Source organism: Acinonyx jubatus, chromosome F2 (assembly GCF_027475565.1).
Source record: "Acinonyx jubatus isolate Ajub_Pintada_27869175 chromosome F2, VMU_Ajub_asm_v1.0, whole genome shotgun sequence".
NCBI lineage: Eukaryota > Metazoa > Chordata > Mammalia > Carnivora > Felidae > Acinonyx > Acinonyx jubatus.
The window spans coordinates 41,926,085-41,940,538 of NC_069394.1; the positions used below are offsets into that span (position 1 = coordinate 41,926,085).

The following is a 14,454-nucleotide window of genomic DNA, read 5'->3' on the forward strand; positions in this document are numbered from 1 at the left end:
CTGGACACATAAACAAGTAGTGGCTAGATGTTTCTAGACAAATACCAAATTCAAATTTGGGGGGTGATGGTGCTCTGCTGGGACTCAGCTTCACTTGTCTCCTCTGAGAACTCTCAGTGCTCTGATCATCAGATTGGCTAAGTTTCATTCCCTCGCAGAGAGGATTTCAGTGACTCCCTTGGAATAAATTGCTTCGTTTCCAGAACAGAATCCAGTTTTCTTCTTCTCCTGGCATTGCCACATTGTGTTTCTTCACCACTGACTCAGGTCGGAAATTTCAGAGTTCTGTGCTATCAAACCCATTGTGAGAAGCACCGCCATGCCCCATGGCCATGAGCAAAAATCTCGGTCAACAGAGACTTTTTATCTGGGTTCCAAGCTAGCAAAGCTGATGAACTATACCTGTGTAAAGACCTTTGATGGTTCCAGGACTGGAGAGACCTCTCCTATGAATGGAATTGATTTTTTATTTAAAAAAATTTTTTTAACGTTTATTTTTGAGAGAGAGAAAGAGACAGAGTGTGAGTGGGGAAGGGGCAGAGAGAGAGGGAGACACAGAATCGGAAGCAGGCTCCAGGCTCTTAGCTGTCAGCACAGAACCCCACACGGGGCTTGAACTCACGAACCATGAGATCATGATCAGCCAAAGTCAGATGCTTAACTGACTGAGCCACACAGACACCCCAAAAGAATGGGATTTAAATGTAACACTGTTTCTGTCACGAGACTAATTAATATTCAGCCTCTGTGTATACAACTATTTCTTTTTAAAATTGTGAAATACTTTAAACGTACAAAAAGGTATATAGCACAACCTTGTAATAGCTCCCTCTGTACATCTCATACAACTTTACACAGTCATAACATCTTGCTGTGTTTGCTTACATCTTTTTTCATTAAGAAATAAAACGTAGAGGTGCCTGAATGTTCATTTGTTGAACATCTGACTTCTACTGAGGTCATAATCTCACAGTTTGTGAGTTCAAGCCCCACATCGGGCTTTGTGCTGACAGCATGGAGCCTGCTTGAGATTCTCTGTCTCTGTCTCTCTCTGTACCTCCCCCACTCATGCTCACTCTCTCTCAAAAATAAATAAATAAATAAATAAATAAATAAATAAATAAATGAATAATTTTTTAAAAAAGAAATAAAACCCAACAAATGTGGTAAACCATATTTTGACCTCATTCCTCTCCCCAGAAAAATTAATATCCTAAATTTGGTACTTACCATTCCCATATATATTTTTATACTTTGGTTATACATATATTTGTTCATAAAGTTTTTATAGTGTTGTTTTCCAGGCTGAAAACTTTGTATAACTTTATGTCAACCTAATCTGTATGCTCTACATATAAAAAAATTATCCATGGGGACACAAATAGCATTAGTTTTTCATTTTAATTGCTGAGTAGTATTCAATTATGTGAATATACCACAATTCATTATTTCTCCTATTGGTGAACATTCAGGTTGTATCCATATATATATGTGTATATATATATATATATATGTGTATATATATATATATATATGTATTTGTATCCATATATATGTATCCATATATGTATATGTGTGTGTGTGTGTGTGTGTGTGTGTGTGTATATATTTGCCGTCATAAACAATGCTTCCAGATTTATTTTTGTACATGTCTCTTTGACTCATTAACAAGACTGTCTTTCAAAATGGAATCATTCTGGGGCACCTGGGTGGCTCAGTCGGTTAGGCCTCCGACTTGGGCTCAGGTCATGATCTTGCGGTTCATGAGTTTGAGCCTGGCATCGAGCTCTTTCCTGACAGCTCAGAGCTTGGAGCCTGCTTCAGATTCTGTCTCCCTCTCTCCCTGCCTCTCCCCCACTTGAGCACTGGGCTTGTGCTCTCTCTCTCTCAAAAATAAACATTAAAAATTTTTTTAAATTTAATTTTTTATTTTTTAAAATTTACATACAAGTTAGTTAGCATATAGTGAAACAATGATTTCAGGAGTAGATTCCTTAATTCCCCTTACCCATTTAGCCCATCCCCCCTCCCACAACCTCTCCAGTAAACCTCAGTTTGTTCTCCATATTTATGAGTCTCTTCTGTTTTGTCCCCCTCCCTGTTTTATATTACTTTTGTTAATCCCTTCCCTTATGTTCATCTGTTTTGTCTCTTAAAGTCCTCATATGAGTGAAGTCATATGATTTTTGTCTTTCTCTGACTAATTTCACTTAGCATAATACCCTCCAGTTCCATCCATGTAGTTGCAAATGGCAAGATTTCATTCTTTTTGATTGCCAAGTAATACTCCATTGTATATATATACTATATCTTCTTTATCCATTCATCCATCGATGGACATTTGGGCTCTTTCCATACTTTGGCTATTGTTGATAGTGCTGCTATAAACATGGGGGTGCATGTGTCCCTTCAAAACAGCACACTTGTATCCCATGGATAAATGCCGAGTAGTGCAATTTCTGGATCCTAGGGTAGTTCTGTTTTTAGTTTTTCAAGGAACTTCCATACTGTTTTCTAGAGTGGCTGCACCAGTTTGTATTCCCACCAGCAGCGCAAAAGAGATCCTCTTTCTCCACATCCTTGCCAACATCTGTTGCTGCCTGAGTTGTTAATGTTAGCCATTCTGACAGGTGTAAGCATTAAAAAAAATTTTTTAATGGAATTGCTCAGCCATAAGATATGTCCATCCTTATGGGAAAATTACTCTCCAAAGTGGTTTTTGTCAACTTAGATGGGAGTGAAATTGTTCTTATTGTTATTTAATTTTGCATTCCCTTAACTACAAGTGGAACTGAGTATATTATCATTTTTTAATTATTTGAACTTCTTCCTCTGAGAATTATTCACTTTAAACTTTAAATCCACTTAAACCTTAAACTTTAAATTGAAGTTTCTTCTTTTAAAACTTGTTTTGGTCTGAATTCTTTGTGTATTCTGGATACTAATCTTTTGTCATGGCAAGTATCTTCTTTCAAGTGACTTGTATTTTCACTTTGTTATTAGTATCTTTTGGTGTACAGAGGTTTTTAAATTTAAACTTTCCCTATGGTTTTACTTCTTGTATTTTGGTTAAAAAAATAAAGTCCTTTCCTACCCTAAAGTCATAAATACATTTTTCTATATTTTAGTTTAAAAGCTTTAATGTTTTCCTTTTTCATTTAAGTATTTAATCTACCTTTTTCATTTAAGTATTTTTTCATTTAAGTATTTAATCATTTCATATATATGCTGTTTAATAGGCTATAGCTTAATAGCCAAATGTGTTCTTCTTCAAAATGTATTGGCTATTCTTGGCTTTTTGCCTTTATATATAAATTTGAGAATTAGCTTGTCAAGTTGCACAAAGAACATTCCTGGTATTTTACCGTTTCTCTGACTTTTCTGGATTCATTTTGGGAGACTTGCTGTCTTGGTAATACTGGGACTTCCCATCTGTGAACATCACCTGCTTCTTCATTTATTTACTCCTTCAATAATGTTTTGTGACTTTTAATCCATGAAAATGTTGCACTTAAATTGTAGATTTAGTCCTCAGTTCCAGGTGGTATGCTGGTGCACAGAAAAGTAATTGGTTTGTGCCTATTGCTCTTGTAGTCCAATAACTTGTTGAATTCTTTTTTTTTTTAATGTTTTTATTTATTTTTGAGACAGAGAGAGACAGAGCATGAGCAGGGGAGGGGCAGAGACAGATGGAGACACAGAATTCAAAGCAGGCTCCAGGCTCTGAGCTGTCAGCACAGAGCCTGACGCGGGGCTCAAACTCACGGATTGTGAGATCATGACCTGAGCTGAAGTCAGACGCCCAACCAACTGAGTCATCCAGGCGCCCCAACTTGTTGAATTCTAATAGTTAATAATTCTCTGGGATTGTCTATGTTGACATAACATCCATGAGAAATGACAGTCTTGTTACTCATTTCTAACTCTTTTCTTTTTTAATGTTTATTTTTGAGAGAGAGAGAGAGAGATAGAGAGGCAGAGAGAGAGGGAGACACAGAATCTGAGCTGTCAGCACAGAGCCCAGTGTGGGACTTGAACCCTCAAACCGTGAGATCATGACCTGAGCAAAAGTTGGATGCTAACTGACTGAGTCACCCAGGCACCCCTCATTTGTAACTCTTATATCACTTTTTTCTTGTTTTACCATGTTAGCAAGGTCCTCCAGTACAGTGTTGGATAGAATCAATGATAGCGGGCATCATTTACTTTTTTTGCTTAGCTAATTATTATTTTTTAAAACTGTTTATTTATTTATTTTTGAGAGAGAAAGCATGAACAGAGGAGGGGCAGAGAGAGAGAAGGAGGGAGATAATCCCAAGCAGACTCCATCCACACTGTCAGTGCAGAGCCCGACGTGGGGCTCAAACTCACTAACCCTGACTGAGATTGTGACCTTAGCCAACGTCAGATGCTTAATGGACTGAGCCACCCAGGTGCCCCTACTTTTTCTACGTTATTTATTTATTTATTTTATTTATTTTTCTTTCTTTCTTTATTTTTTAATTTTATTTAAACAATTTAATTAACATCCAAGTTAGTTAGCATATAGTGCAACAATGATTTCAGGAGTGGATTCCTTAATGCCCCTTCCCCATTTAGCCCATCCCCCCTCCCACAATCCTTCTAGCAACCCCCTGCTTGTTCTCCATATTTAAGAATCTCTTCGGGGCGCCTGAGTGGCTCAGTCGGTTGGGCGTCCGACTTCGGCTCAGGTCATGATCTCACTGTCCGTGAGTTTGAGCCCTGCGTCGGGCTCTGTGCTGACTGCTCAGAGCCTGGAGCCTGTTTCAGATTCTGTGTCTCCCTCTCTCTCTGACCCTCCCCTGTTCATGCTCTGTCTCTCTCTGTCTCAAAAATAAATAAACGTTAAAAAAAAAATTTAAAAAAAAAAAGAATCTCTTATGTTTTGTCCCCCTCCCTGCTTTTTATATTATTTTTGCTTCCCTTCCCTTATGTTCATCTGTTTTGTATCTTAAAGTCCTCATATGAGTGAAGTCATATGATATTTGTTTTTCTCTGACTAATTTCATTTAGCATAATACCCTCTAGTTCCATCCACATAGTTGCAAATGGCAAGATTTCATTCTTTTTGATTGCCGAGTAATACTCCATTGTGTGTGTGTGTGTGTGTGTGTGTGTGTGTGTGTGTGTGTATACACACACCTGTATCCCATGGATAAATGCCTAGTAGTGCAATGGCTGGGTTGTGAGGTAGTTCTATTTTTAGTTTTTGAGGAACCTCCATACTGTTTTCCAGAGTGGCTGCACCAGTTTGCATTCCCACTTCTTCTACTTTAACAGTTACCATTGAATAAGATACTTGCTGTAGGTATTTGGTTGATTCCCACCCTCAGGTTAAGGGTATTCTTTTATATACTTATTAAGATGATTTAAAAAAACTATGAATGTGTTTTCATTTATAGCAAATGCATTTTCTGCAAGTATTAAAAGAATTACATAACTTTCTTTGCTTTGTTAATGAGGTAAATTACATTAATAAATTTTCTAATATTATACCATGGTTGTATCCCTAGAGTAAACACAGTTTAGAGGAAATTTTTTATGTATTCACATTTTAAGAAAAATTTTTTAATACTTTTGCATTTATATTCGTAAATGAGATTAGCCTATAGTTTTCCTCTGTCATAGTCTCTGTTGGTTTTGGCATAATGGTTACATTAGCTTAATTAAATGAACTGTAGAATTTGTTTTAGTTTTCTATGCTCTGGAACATAAGATTGAGATTGCCTATTCTTTGAGTTTTTGCTAGAACTGTGAAACTCTTTAGGTTTCATGTATATGGCACACGTGTGTGTGTGTGTGTGTGTATACACGTATTCAAGAGGGGTAGATTTTTTTTTTTGAGAGAGAGAGAGAAAGCACAAGCAGGGGAGGAGCAGAGAAAGAGAGAGAGAGAGAAAAAAAGAGAGAGAATCCCAAGCAGCCTCCGCACTGTCAGTGCAGGACTTGATCTCACAAACTGAGAGGTCATGACCTGAGCTGAGATCAAGAGTCAGACACTTAAGTGACTGAGACACTCAGGTGCCTGGAGAGGGGTAGATTTTTTAAATGTTGAAACATTTTCTTTAATGGTTATTGGTTTATTTAGGTTTAAAAATTTTGTCCTTAAGTCAGTTTTGATAAGTAATATTTTTCTACAAATCATTTTCAAGTATATTGGCATAAAGTCGAATATTTCTTATGCTTTTAACATCTACTTTCTCTGTAGTTGTGCTCCCTTTTTCATTCCTAGTATGTTTGCTTTTTTCTTTTATCCTAATAAATCTTGCCACAGTCTATTTTATTAGTCTTTAAAAAACCCAACATTTGGTTTTGTTGGTTATGCTATTAACTTCTTGTTTTCTGATTCATTAATTTCTCTTCTTATTTTACTTTTTATTCTTTATGTTTCTTTGGACTTGCTCTGCTGTTCTTTTTCTAATCTTTTAAGTTGAATATTTTGTCCATTCATTTTCACTATTTCTTCTTTTTAAGGCAAACATTTATAGTGCTTCCCAAAGGAAGAAATGACCCCAAATACCAGGCTTACCTTCTGGAGTTCCTTCTCCTGAATCTTGGCTGTGTCGTTCTTCATGGCCTCTTTAAGATCCCAATACGTTCAAGTAGACTTACTTTGTTGAGGTATATTGTTGAAGTCATTGTTGTAAATATCACTAAGGTAATTATTGAGGTATAATCTATATACAGTAAACTGTCTATATGTAAAATGTACAATTTGGTAATTTTTAAATATTTACTCATTTATTTGAGAAAGAGAGAGAGAGAATGCAAGAGGGGGAGGGACAGAGAGAGAAGGAGATACAGAATCTGAAACAAGCTCCAAGGCTCCCAGCTGTCAGCACAGAGCCCAATGCGGGGCTGGAACCCATGAACCGTGACATGAGCCGAAGTCAGACGCTTAGCTGAGTGAGCCACCCAGCCACCCCTGGTGAGTTTTGGTATATGTATATAACCATGAAACCATTACCATAATAAAAATAATGAACATATTTATCCCTCCCAAAAGTTTCCTTGTGTTCCTTGGTAATCCTTCCTTCCCTACCCTCTGCCCATCCCAACTCCCCCTCTTCAGGCAACCACTGATCTGATCTACCTTCTGTCATGGTAAACTAGTTTGCATTTTCTAGAACTTTATGTTAATGAAAGCATGAAAGTATTTACCTTTTTTTTGGTCTGGATTCTTTCACTCAGCATAATTAATATTTGTGTTGTTGCATATACTAATCGAACATTCCTTCTTAAGACTGGGTATGTATATGTAACCACAATTTGTTTATACATTCATCTGTTGATAGGCATTGGAGGATTGTTTCCAGTTTGGGGCTCTTACAAATAAAACTGCTACAAACATTTACCTGAAAGTCTTTTGTGTGGACATATACTTTTATTTCTCTCAGACAAATATCTAGGCATGGGATAGTTGGGTCCAGTGGCATGAATGCGTTTAAAAATATTTTACCTTGTTGTCGCAGCCAGGATTGTCAACTGAATTACTTAAGTTACTATTATAAGAAATAGAAGTTCCCTATATGTTTTTCTTATATGTTTGTGGTTTCTATTTTTTGTTTTATTTTTCTTTTTTTAAAATGTATTTATTTATTTTGAGAGAGAGAGAGAGAGAGGGAGAGAGAGAGAGAACATGAGCAGGGGAGGGACAGAGAGAGAGGGAGAGAAAGAATCCCAAGCAGGCTCCACGCTGTCAGTGCAGAGCCCAATGTTGGGCTCGACATCATGAACTATGAGATCATGACCTGAACCAAAATCAAGAGTTGGATGCTCAACCATTTGAGTTACCCAGGCACCCCTTGTTTTCTTTTTCTTTTTCTATTTAAGTTTCTGATTCCACTGGAATTTCTTTTGGTGTATGGAATGAGGTATCTTAACTTATTTTTCTCCATATGGTTAATCAATTGTCCCAACACTATTAATCCCATACATTTGGCAGTAATGTAAATAAATTGATATTTAAAGTGTACTTTGGAAACGCATCAGAATACTGGAAGAAGATTTGGAAATCTTGTTAATTGAAATAAACAGAAACAGAGATTTGTGGGATGCTTGGAAAGGCAACAGGGAAGTGAACAATTCCCAAGTGAAACATTAATTATGGTTATTTTGAGGATATTTTTTGCCATACTTAACGGAAGAACAGACAACAAAAGACATTTTAACCTCAAATGTTTATCTCAGACAATAACTTTATGTAGTCTGTACTTTTTCCTCAGTAACAATTATGAAATTTAAGAAAACAAAGTTGTTATTTTGAATTTTAATCATGTTAGTTAGATGTGAAATGAGGATAAGAAATGAAATAGTCTTTCAAGTAGACCAGTGTGAAAATGTATAAAACACAGACTTGCTACAATTCTCTTATATGATTCATAGTTTAGAAACAAACATTTCTCCTTCCCAAGTTCAGATAAGTCATCCATGAAGTGGCAAAATTTGCATTTCCCCACTGGAAAAAGAAGCTGCTACTCTTAGTTCTTTTAGATTTGATTTCCAGTGTATGTGGTGTGAACTTTTTGATTACCATGTTAATAAAGATAATTCTTGAATGTTATTATTTTACATTGCAACCTTATTATAATTACTATAGAGGAGGCATAGCTCTTGCTCAAGAACTGTGGATTGCACCTGGGATTTAAATATTTAACATTTTCATAAGAAAATGAGCTTAATATAATGCATGATTTGTACAAAATATAAATTTGCTTTCAAGAAGATTACATGAACTTGTTTCAAATACTGCAAACTCTGTTATAATTTTTTTTCTGTATAACTTCTCTAAGCTTTCAGCTATCTTAATCCAAAAGCATTTTAATTTATTCACTCAGCTAACATTTGGTTACTCCTTTATTCAACAGATGTTCACTGACACTACAAATGAAGCCTAGGTACTGTTGTAGATGTTGAGGATGCAGTGTGGAACAAAGAGAGGCAAGGTCTCTCATCTCATGGGCTGTATGTTCTATTCTAGTGGAATAAACAGACAATGAACACACACATACACAAATGAGATAATTGTAGGTAATAGCAGATACTGTGAAGAAAACTGTGTAATATGAGAGAGAATGACTGAAGTGGGCAGCAGATGAGAGCATGGCTCACTAATACATACTGAGGATCGGTGCCGAGCCCTCTGGATGTGAATCCAAAATGGCGCCTACGACGGGCTTTGGAGAAGAGCAGACCTGGATTAAATCCATAGCTCTGCCTGGACGCAAGCAGATTTATCATGAGCTTCAGCCTCATGAGTTCATTGCTTCAGCCTCAGAGTTCCTCCCTTGCATATCCCTTGTGAATGAAGGCAGTTGCAGAGTGAGTGTTCTAGGTGGTGAGAGCCAGGTAGCAACCAGGAAGCATTCCAGGTGAATTGTTTAAATCTATGTCAGAAGAAAAGGACTTGCATATCTTTTTTTTCTTTTTTTTTAAGTGTTTATTTTTTTATATTAAATATAATTTATTGTCAAATTGGTTTCCACACAACACCCAGTGCTCATCCCAACAGGTGCCCTCCTCAATGCCCATCACCCACTTTCCCCTCTCCCCCACCCCCATCAACCCTCAGTTTGTTCTCAGTTTTTTAAGAGTCTCTTATGTTTTGGCTCCCTCCCTCTCTAACTTATTTTTTTTTCCTTCCCCTCCCCCATGGCCTTCTGTTAAGTTTCTCAGGATCCACATAAGAGTGAAAACATATGGTATCTGTCTTTCTCTGCCCGACTTTTTTCACTTAACATAATACCCTCCAGTTCCATCCATGTTGCTGCAATTCGCCAGATTTCATTCTTTCTCATTGCCAAGTAGTATTCCATCGTATATATAAACCACATCTTGTTTATCCATTCATCAGTTGATGGACATTTAGACTGTTTCCATAATTTGGCTATTGTTGAAAGTGCTGCTGTAAACACTAGGGTGCAAGTGCCCCTATGCATCAGCACTCCTCTATCCCTTGGGTAGATTCCTAGCAGTGCTATTGCCGAGTCATAGTGTAGATCTATTTTTAATTTTTTAAGGAACCTCCACATTGTTTTCCAGAGCGGCTGCACCAGTTTGCATTCCCAACAGTGCAAGAGGGTTCCCAATTCTCCACATCCTCACCAACATCTATAGTCTCCTGATTTGTTCATTTTAGCCACTCTGACCAGAGTGAGGTGGTATCTCATTGTAGTTTTGATTTGTACTTCCCTGATGAGGAGTGACTTTGAGCATCTTTTCATGTGTCTGTTAGCCATCTGGATGTCTTCTTTAGAAAAGTGTCTATTTATGTCTTCTGCCCATTTCTTCACTGGATTATTTGTTTTTCGCTGTGGAGTTTGATGAGTTCTTTATAGATTTTGGGTACTAGCCCTTTACCCGATATGTCATTTGCAAATATCTTTTCCCATTCCGATGGTTACCTTTTAATTTTGTTGATTGTTTCCTTTGCAGTGCAGGAGTTTTTTATCTTGATGGGGTCCCAATAGTTCATTTTTGCTTCTAATTCCCTCGACTTTGGAGATGTGTCAAGTAAGAAATTGCTGCGGCTGAGGTCAGAGAGGTTTTTTTCCTGCTTTCTCCTCTAGGGTTTTGATGGTTTCCTGTCTCACATTCAGGTCCTTCATCCATTTTTGAGTTTATTTTTGTGAATGGTGTAAGAAAATGGTCTAGTTTGATTCTTCTGCATTTTGTTGTCCAGTTCTCCCAGCACCATTTGTTAAAGAGACTTTTTTTTTCCATTGGGTACTCTTGCCTGCTTTGTCAAAGATTAGTTGGCCATACATTTGTGGGTCCAATTCTGGGGTTTCTATTCTATTCCATTGGTCTATGTGTCTGTTTTTGTGCCAATACCATGCTGTCTTGATGATTACAGCTTTGTAGTAGAGGCTGAAGTCTGGGATTGTGATGCCTCCGCTTTGGTTTTCTTCTTCAATATTACTTTGGCTATTCGGGGTCTTTTGTGGTTCCATACAAATTTTAGGATTGTTTGTTCTAAGGGACTTGCATATCTAAGAGTCAAGTAATTAGTGGTAGTTTCTATTTTCATTCTGAATATTCACTTTCATACCTAGTTTTGTATGTGTACATTTGAATTCTATTTCTTTGAGAGCCTCCCTAATCTAACTTGGATAAGCTTCAAGCCCTGCAAAACTTGGGTTCATTCCTATCTTGGCCATTGTCTATTTGTGTGACTCTGGGTAGGGTATTAAAATTCACTGTGCTTTAGTTTCCTCTTTTGTAAAATGGGAATAGTGCCCTGATCATCAGATTGTGTGAGAATTAAATGAAATTAAATAATATTTTAAATGTTATGCACAGCATCTGACACATAGTAAGTGGTTACATAATAAGTGGTTATTAAACTATTAAGTTATAATAATAAGCTATTACTATTATAAATTATGTTATAATTATAAACCCTCAAAGGATTTATAATTCTGGTGGAGAAACAAAATCAGCAGACATAGTTTTATAGGACACTTGTATACAGAACAGTACGGAGGTTGAAAATGTAGGCTCTGGAGTCAGATAAGCCTATTTAAATCCTAGTTCTGTGACTTATTTGCTGTGTGACCTTAAGGCAGTCACTTAAATTCTGAGTCTCAGGTTCCTCATTGGTAGAATGGGGGCAATATCTTGTCAGTGCACGGCAAATCTTTAATAATATCAAGGTATTTAAACTAGAGAAATTCTCTCACATAAGCACAGGAGACCTTCATGAGAATGTCCATTGCTTCTTTGTGTACAAGGGAGAAAAATTGGAAACAATTCAATTTTTATTTTATTTTTTAAGAAAAAAATTTTTTTAACATTTATTTATTTTCAAGAGAGAGAGAGAGAGAGAGAGACAGAGCACGTGTGGGGGAGGGGCAGAGAAAGAGAGAGGGAGACACAGAATCCTACGCAGGCTCCAGGCTCTGAGCTGTCAGCAAAAAGCCCTACGCGAGGCCTGAACCCACAAACTGTGAGATCATGACCTGAACCCAAGTCAGGCACTCAACTGACTGAGCCACCCAGGTACCCTGAAACAATCCAATCTGTTTATTCACACAATGGAAAATATAGGAATTAAAATGAGTGAACTAGATCTATGGTTTTAATAGTAATAAACCTAAAAGCATAATGCTGACTAAGAAAAAGCAAATTATAGAATGTATATATACTGATAATACTGTTAAATAAAAAAATCACATAAAATATTACCATATATTGTTTATGAGTATATGTGATTTGATTATCCATTGCTTCATAATAAACCACCCTAAAACTTATGGCTTAAATCAACAATTTTTTTTTTTTGGCCTAAAATTCTGCATTCTGGACTCAACTCACCTGGGCAGTTCTGCTGGTTTTACTAGTCAGTCACTCACTTGGTGGCTGGAAGGTCATCTGGAGCTGGGGTGAGTGGCACCTGGGACAGCTGAAATTTTCTCTTTCTCCGTATAGTTTTGGGACTTCTCATTCCCATGTAATCCCATTTAGTCATCATGTGTGGTCCCATTTACCTGTGGACCCTATGTATAGTCTCTCACATAGGCTGTATTCTTACATGGTGGGTCATGGCTCCCAAGAGTGCAAAAGTAGAAGAAGCCAAGAATTATTAAAGCCTAGTTATGGAATTGGCCCAGTATCATTCCTACCATTCACAGACCAGCTCACGATCTAGGAAGGGGGTCTACTGAATGGTGTGAATTCCAGGAGGCGTGGCTCATTGGAGGCAGCTAATGTAACAGAGCACCACAGTGTGTGTGTGTGTATGTGTGTGTGTGTGTAATGAATCTACACATTGTAGTCAGAATACACACAAATTTATGATACTAGTTGCCAATGGCTAGGAAGGGAGAGGTATGGGACTGGGAAAAAAAGAATTTTCAGTACACCTATAACATTGTGTTTCTCTAAAACTAAATCTGAAGTAAACATTACCCTTCACACTTTTTTTAAAAATTAAAAAGTTGATTAAACAATAGTTATTAGTATGTAGGGAGGTTTAGTGAATTCGGTAAAGTTGCATGATACAAAATAAATGTACAGAAATCGGTTGCATTTCTATACACCAGTAATGAAGCAGTCAGAGGAGAAATTAAGAAAACAATCCCTTTTACAATTGTACCCCAAATAATAAGATATCTAAGAATAAACTTAACCAAAGAGGTCAAAGACCTGTGCTCTGAGAACTATAAAACACTGATGAAAGAAATTGAAGATGACACAAAGAAATGGAAAGACATTCCATACTCATGGATTAGAAGAACAAATATTGTTAAAATATCTATACTACCCAAAACAATCTACACTTTAAAAAAAAATTTTTTTTAACATTTATTTAGTTTTGAGACAGAGAGAGACAGAGCATGAACAGGGGAGGGGCAGAGAGAGAGGGAGACACAGAATCTGAAACAGGCTCCAGGCTCTGAGCTGTCAGCACAGAGCCCGATGCGGGGCTCAAACTCATGGACCGTGAGATCATGACCTGAGCCGAAGTTGGATGCTTAACCGACCAAGCCACCCAGGCGCCCCAACAATCTACACTTTTAATGCAATCTCTATCAAAATACCAACAGCATTTTTCACAGAACTGGAACAAACAGTTCTAAAATTTATATGGAATCACAAAAGACCATGAATAGCCAAAGCAATTTCGAAAAAGAAAAGCAATGCTAGAGGCATCACAATTCTGGACTTCAAGTTATATTACAAAGCTATAATAATCAAAACAGTATGATACTGGCACAAAAATAGACACATAGATCAATGGAACAGAATAGAACATCCAGAAATAAAAACACAACCATAAGGTCAATTATTCTTTGACAAAGTGAGAAGGAATATCCAATGGGAAAAAGATACTCTCTTCAAAAAATGGTGTTGGGAAAACTGGAGAGCAACATGCAAAAGAATGAAACTGGACCACTTTATTATGCCATACACAAAAATAAATTCAAAATGGGTTAAAGACCTAAATGTGAGACCTGAAACCATAAAAATCCTAGAAGAGAGCACAGGCAGTAATTTCTTTGACATCAGCTGTAGCAACTTGTTTCTAGATAGGTCCCCTGAAGCCAGGGAGACAAAAGCAAAAATAAACTATTGAGACTACATCAAAATAAAAAGCTTCCGCACAACAAAGGAAACATTCAATAAGACTAAAAGGCAATGTATGGAATGGTAGAAGATATTTGCAAGTGACATATCCAATGAAGGATTAGTATCCAAAATATATAAAGAACTGATACAACTCAACAACCAAAAACAAATAATCCAACTTAAAAATCGGCAGAAGACATGAACAGACTTTTCTCCAAAGAAGATATGCAGATGGCCAACAGACACATGAAAAGATGCTCATCATCACTTATTATCAGGGAAATGCAAATCAAAACTACAATGAGATATCACCTCACACCTGTCAGAATGGCTAGAAACACAACACCAGAAACAACAGGTGTT

The 14,454-nt window shown here is 36.9% G+C and overlaps 1 protein-coding gene across 1 annotated transcript in view; it reads left to right on the top strand.

Annotated features, from left to right (window-relative positions):
* The window catches only part of RAD54B (RAD54 homolog B), a 118,818-nt gene extending 111,219 nt beyond the window's left edge, over nucleotides 1–7,599 (top strand). The window contains exon 14 of the mRNA XM_053208090.1: nucleotides 6,776–7,599. Within this exon, the coding sequence (XP_053064065.1) occupies nucleotides 6,776–6,927 (152 nt within the window). The 3' untranslated portion in view covers nucleotides 6,928–7,599. The remainder of the gene's footprint in view (nucleotides 1–6,775) is intronic.
* Nucleotides 7,600–14,454: the final 6,855 nt, after the last annotated feature.